The sequence below is a fragment of the Rhipicephalus microplus genome, chromosome 7 (genome assembly GCF_043290135.1).
Source record: "Rhipicephalus microplus isolate Deutch F79 chromosome 7, USDA_Rmic, whole genome shotgun sequence".
Taxonomy (NCBI): domain Eukaryota; kingdom Metazoa; phylum Arthropoda; class Arachnida; order Ixodida; family Ixodidae; genus Rhipicephalus; species Rhipicephalus microplus.
The window spans coordinates 24,147,595-24,165,532 of NC_134706.1; the positions used below are offsets into that span (position 1 = coordinate 24,147,595).

General features: G+C 44.8%; 1 protein-coding gene across 1 annotated transcript; it reads left to right on the forward strand.

The window, feature by feature from the left end:
* The first annotated feature begins 10,121 nt into the window (after positions 1–10,121).
* LOC142767344 (uncharacterized) lies at positions 10,122–15,974 on the forward strand. Its single transcript, XM_075868830.1, has 2 exons — positions 10,122–10,825; positions 15,839–15,974. The coding sequence occupies exon 1, from the start codon at positions 10,265–10,267 to the stop codon at positions 10,604–10,606; it is 342 nt and encodes a 113-aa protein (XP_075724945.1). The 5' UTR covers positions 10,122–10,264; the 3' UTR covers positions 10,607–10,825; positions 15,839–15,974.
* The last annotated feature ends 1,964 nt before the right edge of the window (positions 15,975–17,938 follow it).

Below are 17,938 nucleotides of genomic sequence, written 5' to 3' on the forward strand. Positions count from 1 at the left end.
GGCACGCGCCCGGAAAAGGAAGATGGAGCAGCATACATCTTGAAATTTGACCCGCTTCCGCGGCGTGTAGCGTTGCAAATTCTGGCAGAAGTGATCATGAACGCCTCATCGACGTGTTGAGCTTGTCAGCTATAAATTGTCAAACCTGGTGAGTGGCCCTTTAAAGAATGACAACAGTTTACTGCATTGTGGCTGTGGGTGAGTGTTCATATCTATAACTGTAGTATTGCCTCATGGCTCCTTCTAGTATGGTAATGAGGTTTTTTTAGTAGAACAAAACAAAAGAACGCTAGTGTCAATCACTGTAAATGTTACGAAACATTGATACGCTCGTAATATTGCGCTAAATAGACGTTATCGTGAAATGTTTATTGAAAAGTAGAGTACTTTAAACTTTACCCTTCAGAGGCGAGCGCGGTACCGAAATACCTTTCTCTATTGCGCACTTCCACCACTCAATGCACGCTGTTTACTACATGTTCTTAAGCGAGAAGTTTAAACTGTCGATTTCCACAACGTAATAGATAAATTTGAAACCAGCTCGTGTTACTGACGCTTTTCCGTATTGCTGCGTCTGTGTAATGGGCAGATTGCTTTAAGCAACAAGCAATTATGCGTGTGAAGTCTGTTCGAACTTGGTATGCGCCAACTACGTGGTCCTAAGGTAATAGGTGCAGTGATGTGTGTGCCTTTTGTAATGGCTGGCCTGCTTCGAATCACGATGTCCCTGTGATAACAACATACTCGAATGCGATATGGCAACGTACACTTGTACCACCTTGTACCACGCCATACTACGGTGAATATACGTCACTATTGACAAGCCTGCATACAGGAAAATGGGGGTTTGTAAAACGTGCACGCTGTTGTCGTTGCCCTTCTCAGTAAAAATTAAAGTTATCTTCATTGTATTTTCAAGCAGACACCTGGAAGTGTGGTAGAGCGTTGCTTTCTACGTAAATGGCTTGGTTTCGTTTTTATTCTTCACTCCGACGAGGAAGTATTTATTACTTTATTATTTGCATCTCTCCCAATTCTTTCCTCATACCCAACATCATAATCATTCGCTCCCAACCAACGACGCCCCCACTGATGCCAACGTCGACACCCACACCGACGCCAAAGCTTCTGCAAAACGAGCTATTTGACGCTGTAGCGTTGAAAGAACAACTTTTTTTGTGTGTGGTCGAAGTTAGATACTTTGCGTTGTGCTCACATCTGACGTCGTAGGTTGGAGCTAACACAACATTTCTTTATATTTACTACTATATACTCTTCATATAGTGTGGCAAAAATCAGGGGTGTTTTTCTCTTGTCTAAAAGAACAACCTATTTTAATGCAAGAAGTCTTCTGTCGATGTTTATGCAATTTCAATTCTAAAAAGAAAAATTCGTGAAATGCAACCAAACTATTACGAAGACCGATTACGTGTAAAAAAGCACTGTCACAAAAAAAGTTAAACATTGATGGGCATGCCAAAACTAGATATATTGATGTACATTAGACATAAACCTAAACCAAAAATGCTGCTTCTGGTGGAACTTTGCATCGGCACTAGACGCGTGAAAACATTGCTGGTTCACGTCTAAAAAAGAGAGCGCTTAGAAATGCTTGGGTTACATGTGCTGAACAATCATATTGGTGACAGAACAGCTGCTTTGTTGCTACCGTTAATTCCTCCGGCCTGTAGCACTCACTCCAATCGTGTCTTTTTGAACGTGCTGAAGACATCTTTTCTGCCTGACCACCTCCGAAACTTCATGTCGTGGCTGGAGTGCGATGTGATTCTTACCCATGACCGCCTCGAAAGGGGGAGAATGGTCCAGTCAGCAACATGCCCGTAATGGTTCCTAGGGGAAACAAATCAAGATGTTCTGAGGCAATGCGTTACGCTCGTGTTTTCTGGAAAGCCCGTACATGCTGAATTTTGAGGTCTTGGAGTAAACCACTTCGTTTCATCTAGGCGTTGTTCTCGAGGCCAATTTGCCTGCTTTCTCATTGTAGCTGGTGCTTACTTTTTGGTGCAATCGCTGAGAGGCGGTTGCAGCAGGCCGTTGCCATCGCACTCTCTTCCCGATCTTGAAGCAACTGTATCTATAGCTCTGATCTGTTTCGTTGGAAGAACTTTCTCTCTCGGTGAAAAAGACTTCCTTGTTACAAATAAAGGTGGAAGAAGGGGCGGAGGGAACGAGCATGAGCCGCGGGCGCTGGCTTGTCCAGTTGTTTCGTTCACCTTGGATGTAGCCAAACGTCCGAATCCAGGTCTCTTTCTTTTTCACACTTTGTTGTCGTGCCGAAACCCACCCGGTCGTCTAGCCACCACTTTTGACAATGTACCACCTTCGAGAACAGCGCGGCTTCTACCGGACCACTATCACCAAGGCGATTTCGACGCTCGACACCCTACTGGCCGACTTGATGACCCCAGTTCAGAGACTCCAGAAGGTCACCGACATCGTTGTGTAGAAATATGCTGACCTCATCGTTTTATACAGGGAGATTCAATATGCGCTACACGGGGAGGACTGGGAGGCACACTTGACCACCACCAACGAATACGAAGATCGACTCATCTACGCTCAAGCGAGGGTTCGTCGTGTACTCGCACCACGGCCATCAACCTCACCGGCGTCTGTCACCGTTGCATTCACTCCACGCAGGAACGTTGCCTTCCGAATGTCATGACGTCTTTTCGTGTCGCACTTCCCAAGCTGCATATCTCGAGTTTATCCGGTGAACGACGTGACGGGCGAGGGTTCAGGGACCAATTTTAAGCCAGTATCCACAACAACAGCTGAATCCTGAAAATTGTTAAATCTGAATAGGTATTAACATACTTGACTGGAACCGCAGACTTAGCCATTAGAGTTATTCGCGTCACCGAAACGAACTATGACGTCGCCTTTCAAATCCTGCCGGACCGTTTCAGCCGTGGCGACATGCCGGTCGAGGACCATCTCGACAATTTGCTATCGGTCGCCCCACTCCGAAGTTCCGCCGACGCGACCAAGCTATGAAATCTATATGATGAAGCTACCTTCCCCACCAACGCTCTAGAATGTCTCGGAGTGTCTCCAGGAGAACGTTGCACTACGCAGCGGCAGATCCTCTTAACGGCACTACCTACGAACCTCAGCATCTTCTATCGCCAACGGCAGCAGGAAATCAAGCTAATCGAGAACGTCTCAGCATCCCAGGAAGCCCAGTCACAAGTGAAATACCTCCTGAGCTTCGTGAAAATACAAGTGGAGAAACCGGAGGAAAGTGGTCTCCAGGAACCAATATCATCTCCAAGCCTTCCGCAACGAGACATACCTGCCCGATATCCCCCCTTTCCCTCCGCGGTGCTTATATCAGACAGAGACACAGACAAAGTACTTTGTTGGGTCCTGCAAAACGCTGCTCCTTCAGAGCCCTTTTATCAGCAGTACTTTGATCTCCATACTCACACCCCTGCGTCCCGTGCAGCTCTTTCGGTGACACTGTCCAGGATTGCTCCAAATGTCTTCCTCTGGCAGAGATGCGGAATAGGCTTCACGCAGAGAAACTATGATTTCGCTGCTCCAAACGCAAATATTTCGCCACTAAATGCCGCATCGCCAGAACTTTGCATTGCTGCCAATGCATGAGACGACATTTAAGTTCGCTGTGTGACATCAACAACTTAACGAACTGCTCACAGCCTACTAACAATGCCTCGGTACGACAAGATCACGCACCAGGGTCCACCACCACCCTTTTGTCGGGTCGTGTTTCTCTTTGGACGACGCTCACGACTCCTCTCGTACCAACGTCGCACTGGGCTGTGACTTCACTTTCTACCGCCTTCATGACACGAGGCGCCACGTCGCCCTCAACTGGCCTCTTGACTCATTTCGCCTCTAAATCGCAGTCCACCGCGAGTTCGCCTTCGACCAACCTCTCGACGTCTTTTACCCCGAGGTCGCACCTAGCGACGACATTGCTTTCGGCCACCCTCAAGACTTATCGCACAGACGTTGCAGCAAGAGCGGACGTCGTCTTCGAGTGGTCTCTCGACTTCAACGCCAACTACAAATTCAACAAATTTTGGGTACATACCGAAAAACCCGTCGCTTCCCAGGCGATCCACAGCACTTTATTGGGCAGTCGCGTCCGCAAGGTACACCATGGAATGCTTGATAGGCAAGGGATACTGTCGGCGCGCCAAGCACATCGACTACAAGGACCTGGTTTCTCACATTCTTAACGACATCTGGCGAACGCAGTCCTACTTCCTAGACGAAGAGGACAAACGCATGTACTATCTGTCGTGCTGCACCACGTACCCTCGGGACTTGCCTCATGGAGAACAACACGCGGAGCCCTACTTGTCGTCTACATGCACCTCAATGCCGATCCTGTCGGTAGGTTGTACGGTTTACTTTTCTTAGATCCCAATTTAGTCAACTATTGGTACGGTGAGCAGCACTGCTACTATGAGCCACAATCAACAAATAACATGGACCCCATGACAATCCACGACGCCACCGAACATCACAAGAAGATGGCGCCTGACGCCAAAGACCTGCACTGGATGTACCTGCGCCACACCGCCCAGCTCCAGCACTACGCCATGCGCATCATGCAGGGATCCGGCGCACACGAGGACTCTTGTGAAGCGGCAGACACAGTAATCAACAAGACGTCGGGAGATTTTCGCAGCGATGTCTCCAAAAACGGCGCCATTCATCGGACTCATGCACCCAAAAACACCAGCTTGATGTGCACTATTGTTCGGGAAGCCGAAACGGACGCCGAAAATCTGCTACCGGCAACAGAGCACGTGGATGAATCTCCGCTGCCTTCGAACGCTGTGGAGATTTCCGTCTTTTGCGAGGTCACCACGCGACGGAACCAGGATGCTTCAGCGTTGTTCTCATCGAGCGAAAAACAATTGTTTTCGATCCCGAAGTCTTCATCCAGCTCACATGCACCCGTGAGCCATGCTCTTGACGACCTGACACACGAAGTGATGAAGAAGCGCATGATCGCGCAACACAGACAGAAGCTTCAGGTGCAACACCAGGAGCAGGTCACGTACATTCCTCCCCGAGGGGCACACAGATTATCAGTGGAGACTGGATTATTGGCAAATGCCTATTTTGTTCCTTGTGGCCCTACCATGCCATTTTGATATAAGAGCATGAATTAGAGGTTAAGAATGGCTTTCATGGTGTTTTTATAGTGCCTCTGAATGCCTATTTTGGGTGTTCGTGGCTGAATGCCTAGAAGTGCCTCTAAATGCCTATTTTACAAATAAGCGCCTATATGAGCGCTATTCAGGCCCAAATTTTGTTCTCAAGCATGTTGTGAAATCGTTATTCATGTAAAGAAGCCAACATTGATATTTTCAAACACTATAGGTTCAACAAAAACAAAGCTGGGCCAGCGAGTGGAGGAGAAGCATGAGGAGTGCAAAAGACGCTATTTCAGCTATTTCTGCAACCATAACTGCAAGAAGGTCTCATCGTCTGCAATGAAAAGAGAAGCAAGAATTAAAGATGGGGAAAAGAAATAGAACTGACGCGGCGACCACCTTCTACAGGCAGCTCTCCAGTGCCCTTATGTAACTGAGGAACCGCCTTGAAACCCTGCATGTTAAGGTAGGAAAGGAAGAGCAGGTTTTTTCTGCGCAGCTGCGGGTAGCTAGAGAACAAATGAGAAACCATGGAGGGCCACTCGTGGAATGCTCTTGTTGATTCAGTGGTGGCGAAAGTCACCAAATTGTTATACTTTATACAGCGAAGCCTGAGACAGGTGCCGGCATGTTTACAATCAACTTTGTATTTAGCATACATTCACCGTATGCCTGAATACGCTTGTTCCGTATGAGATCCTTTGTCATTTGTCTTTAAGTGACAAACATGAAAAAAGACAGAACAGGGCTTCAAGGTTTGTCCTGAGCCATTACTCAAAAATGACAGCTCTAACAATATGAAAAACAAAGTAGGATGGCAATTATACTAGCATCGCATCGAATTAAACTTTGGGTAAAGCTTCTTGTCAAGCTTTTTCTGGTCTAAGCAGTCCCCTTCGCGTCATGCTAATTAAGAATTCTTAATGGCGTATCAGTTATAATATTTCTAATATTTCATTTGTGTTCGTTTTATGACAATCTAAAATAGGTTATAAAGAGAACAAGTGTGTTGTGCCAATCAAGGAGTGTTATCTTTGACGTTGTATCTCATCTGCTGCAGCGCCTTCGGGTAAAAAAAATGTGATGTGCATGCGACTTTTGTTTTGTTTGTACTTTCTTTTTTAGGCATTCCTGTCTAGGTGACATAATAAGTTGTAGTTAGAAGTTCTTGCGTGCCCAATAAAAAGCGGTTCACCATGGCCTTTTTTTTTAAATTGTTGCGCAACAAGCCACCAAAATATGATGCGAAGAAGCAAGCTTGAATCCCTTGCCTTTCGTCCCACGTAGCCATCGCGAGCCTCATTCCTTCCCTGTTCTCTTCGGTATTGGAGCTTGAGAATCACATGACGCATACGCACCAAGGAAAACATTCGTAAGCAAGGTCACGCACGCGCACATGACGTGCCCAAGCCTAGTTCGTGCACGTATGCCATCGATGTTGCGTCGTTTCGGCGTTCTCTGTTGTGCATTACCAGTTTCTGTGGGATGGATCAGTTAGTGCGTGTACTTTAAAACAAGCTTGCAAGGATAATGTATTGTGACCGCGGTGCACCACGTCACCCCACTCAAAATGCGGTCAATGACGATGCACCAAACACAAGCTAAGCGGTGTCAGGGTTGGCGAAGACACGATGCAGGAACGAGGAGAAAACAAACGCCAGCGAAATCGGGTAGTAGTGGTAGCAGTAGCCATAGTAGTAGTAGTTCTACTAGTAGTAGTAAATAGTAGTAATAGCAGTAGAAGTAGGTGTGGTTTTGCGTAAAAAACCAGGGTATGAATATCAGGGTGCCGTAGTGGAGGTCTCCACAAATTTCGACTATCTGGTGTTCTTTGACGTGCGCGGACACCCCACGTACACAGGCATCTACATTTTCGCCTCCATATAGATGTGACTATCGCGGCCACAATCAAATCCGTGGCATTAGGGTCAGCAGCTGAGCACCCTATAGTGACTGGTCCACCAAGGTGGACGCCAAACGAGGACAGATTAGGAAATAGCACCTCGACGCTATTCAAAACAAGAATAAAAATGATAACAAGCTGAGATTTCATTTGCGTGTTCAATTTTTTTTCTTAGCTTGCATTCATTATACTGCTTCTTGAAAGGGCAGTGCAAAGACACAGGAAAAGAATTACATAGAGACAAAGGACGCTGTCTTTTTTTCCCTTTGTTTTTGCGTTTCCCTCTCAAAATGATACGATGCAGGTAGCCCAAACCAAGGTACTCCACATTCATGCTACACAACAGAACACACAGATTGCACATGCCAAGTAGAGTAATGTCACGTGTAATGCTCTTAATCAGGTACCGTTAAAAATGCAGTATATAATCAGGAGACGGACCATTTCTGTTTGTTTTTCTAGATATAGCTAGCGTTTCACGCAGTTCTGATGAAGAGCGAACGGTATGCGGCGTCATCCCGCCAATTTCAACGTAAAGGAGTGGCGTTTCTTGCCGCACGTCACTCCTTAGATTTTGGGGCGCACGCCCGCGGGAAGGGCAAGTAGCACTCATTAGAAATTGAGCGTTTTTCCGCGACACGTACTTTTGCAATGCTTAACAGGAATGATCCAGAGTGTACAGTGCACCGTCAGGCTTCTCAGCTCTAAATGCCCAAACCTGGTGAGGGGCCCTTTCATGTGTTCACTGACAGAGGAGAAACTGGTCCTACGTGATGAAACCTAGCATCCCTCTCTTCTGTGGTTTCAGCCCAGCCGTAGTGGTCTAGTGTCTAAGGTACTCGGTTGCTGACCTGCAGGTCGCGGGATCAAATCCCGGCTGCGGCAGCTGCGTTTCCGATGGAGGCGGAAATGTTGTAGGCCCGTGTGCGCAGATTTGGGTGCATGTTAAAGAACGCCAGGTGGTAGAAATTTCCGGAGCCCTCCCCTACGGCGTCTCTCATAATCATATGGTGGTTTTGGGACGTTAAACCCCACATATCAATCAATCATTTCTGTGGTATCAGTGGTCTGGCTATTTGCTCTTGCGCTGCTCTTCCCAACCACAACAAAACAAAAGAGACCCCGGAGAGTGTTAATTTAATGATGAACACTTCACGCACAGTGCTAGACAATTAAACGAACTACCACATATTGCGAATCGCGCGGGAAAAGCATGCCTATGTTCAATAGTAGTCCATTATGGCTATCCCAAATATTGTGTTTTTTTTTTCTTCTTGCTTTTGGTACAAGCCACCGCCGTCGTTGGTTTGGGATTCATCAATTTTTGTAGAACTTCAATGTGCCTATATTTTGAATATGATTGCCTGAAATGGTGTTTAACCTGTCTGTATTTGGCGCCTAAAACAGACTTTTGCAGTGCCTAAAAATAAGGCCTCTCAATTTATCAGTAAACTTCGCGAGTAAACAAAAACAGTTCCAGATTAGACTCATCGTGCTTCAACCGACGCAAGAAGAGCAAACGCCCCTGCTATGCCCCCAAAATGGCTGACAACGGGACCACGAAGTGTACTGAACTTTATAGCGACATTGAACGACTTCCCCCGCTAGACAAGTCACGACCTCCCCAAAGCCTTCCATAATCACTGACTAAGAACCCCCCCCCCCTTTCTATCATTCGCGTCTTGCTCGCCAATGTCTGCCTGAACTTCTTCCGCTGTGCGACCGAACACTGCCGCGAGTTTGCCGGCTGCGGGAGTGTGTTACAAATAAAAGATGAAGAAGAGCCGACGGGCACGAGCCACGAGCGCTGGCTCGTTCAGTTGTTTCGTTCACCTTCCATATTGCCAGACGTCTGTGTCCGGGTCTCCTTCTTCGTTTCCTTCGGCCCTGGTCCTGCCCTTTTGTGTTCACCTGTGCGACCCAGGTAAAACTTTTCTTTCGGCCTGCCTGGTTTTGGTCGGCTGATGTCGATTGAGTACCGGCAGAAATTCTATGTAAATAAAATGTACATATACCCGTTTCGTTTTTGCCTTTTGTTTACCATGTCATGTACATGCGTATAGAAATTTTTTGTATAAATTTTGTGTGTCTGTGCGTTTTCTGTTCTGTCAAAATATATTGCACACAATTGATGTCAACTGCCTTCGAAAAAAATGTTTCTAAACATAATTGATTCATTTAGCAATGGATCAGCTGTCCTTCATTAGTTCAACCTTGTGAAGTGATTTGACATGTTATACGTGGTTTGACGCTTTTAAAATATGTAGCACGTAAATGGAGACTCATTTTTTAGGTTTATTCTATGGTGGCTGGGTTCGAGTTTTTCTCCCTTCATAATGTCCATGCATATCTGCTATGAAATTATGTCCTCCAATTGTGCAAACACTGAGCATGAGTAAAATATATGATTCGGTGCCGGGGATCACGTCTAAGAAAGGAAATGACTCGTTCGGTGACAACATTTCTCACTGGCTACGCTTATGTCTTCCTTTTTTTTTTACAGACGCCACATTTGATATTGATGACACTTTCATTGTGAACGACAGCTCGAAAATGACGCCATCGCAGCAACTGTGACCCCTTAGTGTATTTCTGGCTTCAAGCCAGCTATCAAAAGTAGACTAAATAATTATACTAACTCTCCACATTACACCTCATTGCAAAGCCACCTCACAATTTGTGATACCCTAATCTATCCAAGCAAGTGTTAGCATGATACATTATCGTTAGTGAAGAATAAAGGGATGCAACTAATGAAAAATATTAGCAATAAAATTTGAAGGCAGTCTTTTCTTTCTTTACGTGTGATCTCTTAGGAAGTGTATATATTCTTGCTCGGCTACAGTCACATAAGAAATCTTTTGCGGTGTAATAATAATGGCGGAAATGGCGAGCGTCCGCATTGGGGTCTTTTTAGCTGTATTTGCTTTTCTCCTTTCAGTAGTGCATAACAATGGCCAGTTGTGTGCCGATGCAGCCCCAACTCGACGACCTATGCCATCTCCTCCTGGATGCATGGGAGCTCCTGGTTGTTTTCCAGTTTTTTCTCGACTTTGGAGAACTGGTCCAAGACGTCCTCCAGGACCACGCCCAGGACCTGTTCCTGCAACGCCTTCTTCATCACCCCTAGGGAGACGTGATTCACTACGTCGTCCAGAATCTCTTCCTGGACTGCTACCTGCATCACCTCAGGGAAGACCTAATGCACAGCCTCGTCCAGAACCTGTTTCTGGAACGCCGGCGGCATCACCTCAGGGAAGGCCTAATGCAGTATCTAGTCTATCACCTGTTGCTGGAACGCCTGCGGCATCACCTCAGGAAAGACCTAATGCAGTATCTAGTCTATCTCCTGTTGCTGGAACGCCTGCGGCATCACCTCAGGGAAGACCTAATGCAGTATCTAGTCTATCACCTGTTGCTGGAACGCCTGCGGCATCACCTCAGGGAAGACCTAATGCAGTATCTAGTCCATCACCTGTTGCTGGAACCTCTGCTGGATCAGCTGGAGCAAGGTCTCATGCACTACTTCATCCAGGATCTGTAGCCGGTACATTTATTGGACCATCTGACCTATCACCTGCCGTATCATCCTCCGGGTCATCTTCCAGTTCAGGGCCATCAACCTCTATAACACCAGTAGGAATATTTCTAGGAACACCTGAAGGATCTCTTACAGGAACACCATTTGCATCATCTCTGGGATCATCGATTGGATCACCTCCTGCGACATCTCCTGAATCACCTCCATCAGCTCCTGGATCAGGTTTGCCAAACTGTTTTTTTTTACTAGTTGGTTAACGAATCGAAATGTGTTATACCGCTAGCAGGCACGCATGAGCAACACACAACGGAAATATCACTAACTATTAAGTGAATGTTTAATGTATTAGGAAGTAGTATGGGTAAACCTGCACACGAATAAGGTTCAACCACCCTTCATCAAAGCATTTCGCGTCTAGGGAGGCGAATTCATCTGCAGGTAGCGCTGGGGCAGCACACGCACTACTGGCTACCGGTTTTTTTGTCATGGTGAATTCAAACATTTATCCTACACATGTCAATTCAATTCTTACGCTGGTGTCACATCTTTTTGACAAAGTTTTGCATCCACAATTGCTACACGTACACATAAAGTTTCTTGAAATTGACTAAAATGTACTTTGGTGCTGCAATCGTTCAGCGACCATGGGAATGCTGGGTAGTATACGACTTTGCCTAGTCTTCGGACGTGCGGGTGGTGAATCGCGCTTGTGGCCTCGTTTATTGATGTGTTTGGTCCAAAGGAACTAATGAACTCTTTTGAACTTCGTGACGTGATTTTAAATGATAGGACAAAGTTAATACTGAGGTGAAGCGCAACTGCCAACCATTTGCCGAATAATGTTTCTGAAAAAAGCAGCTTCAAGCCAGCGAAGCCAAAAAGAAACGTAAATTACGAATACTGGGCAAATCTGTGTACTACCCGTCACTCCCATGCTTCGTGAAGCGCCACGTGTTGCAGCTTCCATGGACACTAGCGCGAGAGTTCCGTCTGGTGTATAAAAAAGAAACTTTATGTGTGTACAGACACGTCACTATCCTATTATTTGCTCAGTTTTTTATTATTTGCTCTTATCTTAGTATACAGACCCACACTACATGCGGCAAGCTTTACTGCTACGAACAAACGTTAAATGCTTGCTTAACCAGGTGGCAGTGAAAAATTTGCCTTTGTCTGTGCCTTTGATCCGCTTCTGTATTAGGAATAAACTGCTGCGGTAATCCGTCGAAGAGCTTTGCACAAATTCTGGCTTTCTTGCATGCATATTAACGCAAGCGACAATTAACTTATTAACTTTTCAGCATCGTAATTTGGAGCACCGAGGTGCTACGTTAATTTTTCCAACTGCAGTGGTGTGTCAAAAGAACGGCCTCGATGTTTCAATACAAACATTCTCGCCAGCTGCAGCCACTAGAAAAGTGCATTAGTGTGGCTGTCTGTCGCACTAAATCCATATGGCAGCTGCAACGGTTGTCTGCATGTTCTTCCCTGAGTTAAACAAGTCACAGCGTATCGACGGAGTGAGTCATGATGAGGGGGGCAAAGCACTAGAGGATTTCATCTCTAAACCGTGAACCTTCCGAGAATATCGCCCACTATATCATAAAAGACGTGCCATACATTGTATATATTTATACAATAAATTTTATTAATCACAAGTGCTAGCTATACATCGCTTCCATTGTTCCTTTATTATAACAGCTTTATGGTTGGTGAAGTCGTGGATTGGTGATGGGGCGTAGTGGGAAGTTTGCCGGGACGAAGTAGTGTGCCGTTTGCAAAGGTGGAACTATAGCCGGTCCCGTACATCAAGAGATTGACTCTGTGGGACAATTTATGATTCTCTAATGCGCACCTGGGTACAAGTGCACGACCATGTTGTATTTCATATTGGCTCCTTCTCAACTGTATTTGCTTTATGGTTGGTGGAATGCTGGTTATAGGGCGTAGTGCGATTTTGCAAGGACGAAGTAGGGGGCAGTTTACTAAGGTTTAACTATAGACGGTCACGTATATACAATAGATGGACGGAGCCTTGCCTTGAGGCGCTTCGCCCCTAAAAAATCACTTCCCAGCTTTATTTGGATTAAACTGTACATAGTTACAACAGCTTCACTGAAAAGATATTACCTGCTTTGCCCCAAGCGACGCAAAACATCGATGATAGTATACGATTACAGGATATGAGAGTGTTAGAGATCCTGGTTTCGGGATATGCTCCACTCTTAAAAAGTGTTTTTACGTGCTCAACGTAGAAAGCAGCGAGGGTAGCCTGAGCGGCTTCTACACATCATGAAATCACAAGGAGCTGGGCGATTGGGTAGGTATTAGTACTGAAGACACGGGCAACGAAAACACCACACAAGTTATAGGTCGAGAAACTAACTAACAAATGAGAAAGTCCTGGAGTGACAGGAAAAAAAGGTAGACACAAAATGTCATCTGTGTTAGTTCAGGTTGAAGGTGAAATTGCCAAACTTTCTTTCGTCTCCATCTTACGTATGTTTACATAGTCGAGAGTTTACGAACTTGGGAAAAGGTAAGGGATGTGTGATTTAGCATCGGCACAGCAATAAGAACATTCGTTTAGTCATGGTATACCCGCAGTCGAATAACTTTAATGAAGAAGAAATTATGTTTCTTCATTGTATTGTCTGACATTAACTACCACGTGTGCCGAAGTAGTAACTTCGCTCCTTATCTGAGAATTCCCTGTTAGCTTTTGTGCCTCCTTTTTTTTCATCACTGTGCACTTTTTGGAGTTCTAATTCGGTGTTCGGGTTGTTTTATTTCTCGTCTCCATGCCTTTACGCTTCATTGTTTTAATAGATATCAAACTTTGAAGTTCAAGTATATAGGCGCCAAATAGGGCGGGGGAGGTACTAAGTATAGTAAGTACGCAAGGGCTCCACAATCAATGGCAGCTTAAGGATAAATATAAGCTCCGTCTTTGAGGCGGCATATCCCATGTTTTTCATGTCTGCGCGCTACTAAGAAAGTACTTCCTAAACAATGAAAAAAATAATGCGTACAACTTTGCTCTTGCAATATTTTATTGATATGCAAATAAAAAAGTCAAGATTAGGTAAAGCAGAGCCTGTGAAGGCATTCAGCTCAGGATCAGCTTAACGATATACATGCTTTTTATATCGCATCTCCCATCGCGCCAATCACTGAGACTACGAAAAAGTAATGCCCATCTCTAAGCATATGTTTCTGCGCTGCATCTAGTGTGGTACCAAAGCAAACAGTGCTCTAGTTAACCTACTATTTAAAAGACAGGCATTGTTAATAGAAGTTTTCACCAAAGGAAACAGGGACAATAATTCCATTCATTAAGCTTGTTTGTAGCTATTTTTCACGAAGGTTTCACAGCCACGTTTTTTCTACGCCTGCTGTAACCATGACAACTGTCACGCAAAGCGATGACTGGCCAACGAAGTAATCTCGGATTGCCCTAGCGAATTTCGATTCTTTTCTGTCGTAGATGCCACATTTGCATCTCGATTCACCGTGCTTACCATTGTGCAGGAGGTAATTGCGAATGCTCCATTAAACATCATCGTTTGAGAGAAATAAAAAAAATGTTGGGTGCATTGTGAAAGTAGTTCCATTCGTTGCCATTATGTTCATGCCAAGGCAACGTGCGAGGCTGAAGTGGCGGGGACTGAAAAATTTGCGTAACTTTTTTCCTTCCTTTTACAGCATGCATTGCGTTGCCACTACCCATTCAGCCCTTGAACTTACAACTGTATCTAAGGGGGGAGGGGGGGGATAGTCATGCTGGAATAGATGGCCATCCTTCTAGAAATGTGTCTAAGAGAAAAAATATATATACATTTGGTTATACAACCACTCGGACGATCGAAATATCTGCGTTTGTGATTGGGTAATCAAAAAGTTGTTTACAACATACGACCAACTACAATTCTGAAGGGACAAAATCCACCAGCAAAAAAGCACAAATGATTCGTACTAGTCAGATATTTGAACATAGACTCTCGGTCTGACTCTCGGCTCTTTGTCCTCAGCTCAATGTGTCACAAGATGTCACTCAAATTCAATTGTATGGGGCTTCTTCTGGCAGTGAAGCCACAGTCCACCCACTCATATTAAAAAACAGACGCGCCATCGCCGAAGTTATTTAGCAATTTGCAAAGTGTTTTTAAATTTAATCCTACTTTGTGATTGCCCATAGAACTAAATATTCCTGGCTTGCCAGGCGCGCCTGCCATAACGAAACGTTGGTGTAAATGAACCCTCAAAATCATGACGAACGCAACCTTAAAGGCACCCTGCAACACTTTCTGCGCATGGTTAGCAACGCTGCTGATAAGTGCTGATCAGGCTGCCAAAAACACGCGAGCCAATTATCATAGCACCACACCCGCATCAAATTCTCAATAAATTCCAAAAGTCAGCTGGAATTTACTTTCTCTTCTCTCACTTAATGACGGAATAAGTGCAAAGAATCACTTGTCACGGCCTTTGAACCAGCCATTGGTGGATTTGAATATGGCACGCTAGATGAATTAAGGGATCGCCGCGGGAGGCCGCAACTTGTTCGCGCGTGTGCGTGAGCTCGCGCTTAAAAACACCGTATTTAAAAAACACAAGCAAAAAAACGCTCAAGATCACGAAGTGCTCGTGACGTATTTGTTTTACCCGTGTCATTCTTTCCAGCTTAGCTTCCGGCGCTTTCGTCGCGACGAGAAAATGCAGAACGCCATCGCAGCGTGCGACGAATGTTTGTAACCCCACTCTTACTGGACAGATACCCCAAAAGATTTTCAGTGGGGAATTCGTGAGGCCATAAGCTCCGTTAACGAATCCGTTTATTGACTATATCAACAAGGGTTGCAGGGTTCCTTTAAAAGACGCGTCCGTTGTCGGATAAAATATAGGAACACGCGTACGATGCATGTATATTTGCGAAACTTTTCTTATGGGTACAAGTCTTGTAAAGCGGAGGTCATCGGTCTTTAAAACATAAAACGTTGAACTCTTTGTTATCAGTGTGGCGTTGTGGGGGTGACACGTTTTTTTTTTTAATTGAGCGAGTCATGAACGTTTCGTAATTCTCATCATATCCTCCCCCACTGTTAGGTGATATGTAACCATGCAAGAGTGCATTCATTTACAAAAGCCGCCTCAGACCTTGCAATGGTGATGATTGGTACTGTTCACTTAAGGCTGACAACAATCTAAGTAAATTATTCTGCTCATTTTTTGCAGCGAACGTGAACGTGTTTGGACCTCGACCAATTCGTGGTCCTGGGGAGCACAAATGATGGCGCCCTTTCTCTTGAGCATTTTTTTCTACCCCAACGAGTGGACCTATCAATACTGCAATAAAGGATTATGAACTCTAGTGTGGGAACTCGGAACCGAACCCCCTGCTGCATGCTAAGCACATTTGTCTATCAGCATGATGACATTCCAATACATCGGTTTTAGTCGACTTTCGTAAATACTTGAAGCAGCCCATGAAAGAGCAAAAGATATTTTTATTAGAAAAAAAATAATGCAATATCTTTTAATGCACAGTTAATGCATAGGCCGCAACAGCTGTGTTTCAAATTCTGGACATGCGCAGTTGCAGCAGCGTTACAATCTTTACACTGGAATGCAACGTTGGCTTATGCACTGCAGCATTCGGTAATATCACACTTTTTGCATTGCCACAGAAAATGCCACGTTACGTTGTAATGGGTGTCACGCTGTAGAACTTATTACACTGCCGCAGAAAATGCTCCCACTCGGGTGCTACGCACACCACTCTCTTATTTGCCGTCTTCATGAACCAAGAGAGATGCACACAGTACCATTATGGGAAGTAAAGTCAGCCACAGTGAAGGTGCCATCTCTCTATACGCTCTGTTACAATCTTTTCTTCACTTTATTTCTCCATCTCACTGTTTCCTTCGCTCTCATTTCTTGTTCCTCTATACTACCTTTCAGATTTGTTTGCTTTTTGATCTCTTATTTTGTATCTCATTTTCTAACTTTGTGTATGTTTCTATTTTGTTTCCACAATCTCTGTATATATTTGTGTATTTATTCCCTGCAGTTCTTTGTATTTTCTATCTTTTTTCATTGTTTTTTATCTAGATCTTTGTCTCCTTTCGCTACTAAAAAGTTCTATTTTCCCTCTCTCACTTCAACGTGTTCGTTATCTTTTGATGCTTGCACCGGCTGTACAAAGTCTATTGATTGATATGTGGTGTTTAATTTCCCAAAACCACTATATGATTATGAGAGACGCCACAGTGTAGGGCTTTGGAAGTTTTGACCTCCTGGGGGTCTTTAACCTGCACCCAACTCTGAGCACACGGGCCTACAGCATTCCCGCCTTCTTCGAAACTGCAGCGCCGCAGCCTGGATTTGATTCCGTGATCTGCGGGTCAACAGCCTAGTACCATAGCCACTAGACCACCACGGTGGGGCGTCTGTACACAGTAAAGAGGCTTACCCACATTCAGTGGTGCACACGTTCTAGCAAAGATACCCCTGGCGTCGATGGCGACGCTACTGCACGCAGCAACAGGTTCCTGAAATCTTACGAAGCGCTTGCTGGGAGTGGGCGAATGAACCTGGGCTTGCAAGAACACTATAGGGTGATCTCCTCACCCTCGGGCCTAAAGCTGTGCAATGCTGCCTTCCATTGTACTTCAATATATCCAGTTGTTATGATATAGGAATAAATAATGCTTGCAATATAACGTTCACACTGTCAGACCATTTTTCAAGGGTCACACAGCAAAAAGGACAAGGAGTCGTAGCAGCCAGGCCTATCGTTTCTGCTAGACTAAAAAAAGTATTAGCCTTATAAATAACAGTATTTTTAAAACAAGTTGTAGTGAAACGCGAATAACAGTTCACTTATTAACAGCTCATACTGTGAACAACAAGTGACTGTATAAATACATGCCACCTAAAATAATAATACACCTATTTTCGTTATATTTTATGGACAGAGTGAAATCTTACCGGCTATTGCGTGAGTACTGCTAACAAGAAATTGTCTTCTAAAAACAAGTAAACGTCAATGCTACTTCGGTCACTCAGAGCAACTGCTGCAATTTTATTTAGAGGCCAGCGATGCGAAAGTTTGAATATCTGTCTTTGTGTGAGTCTGCAGGAGTGCATGGTTAAAGCATCAGTACTGGTCTTATAGTTAGATCACCTAGGTAGTTGATACCTGTTACTGTAAATTTAGTTGTATTTTAATTACCACCAGTTCACGAATGAAACAGTCCAAGAAGATGAAAACACAATAACAGAAAAGTCGGGGGTTGCCATGTGTGACAATAAAAATTTTAATGATATAACGAT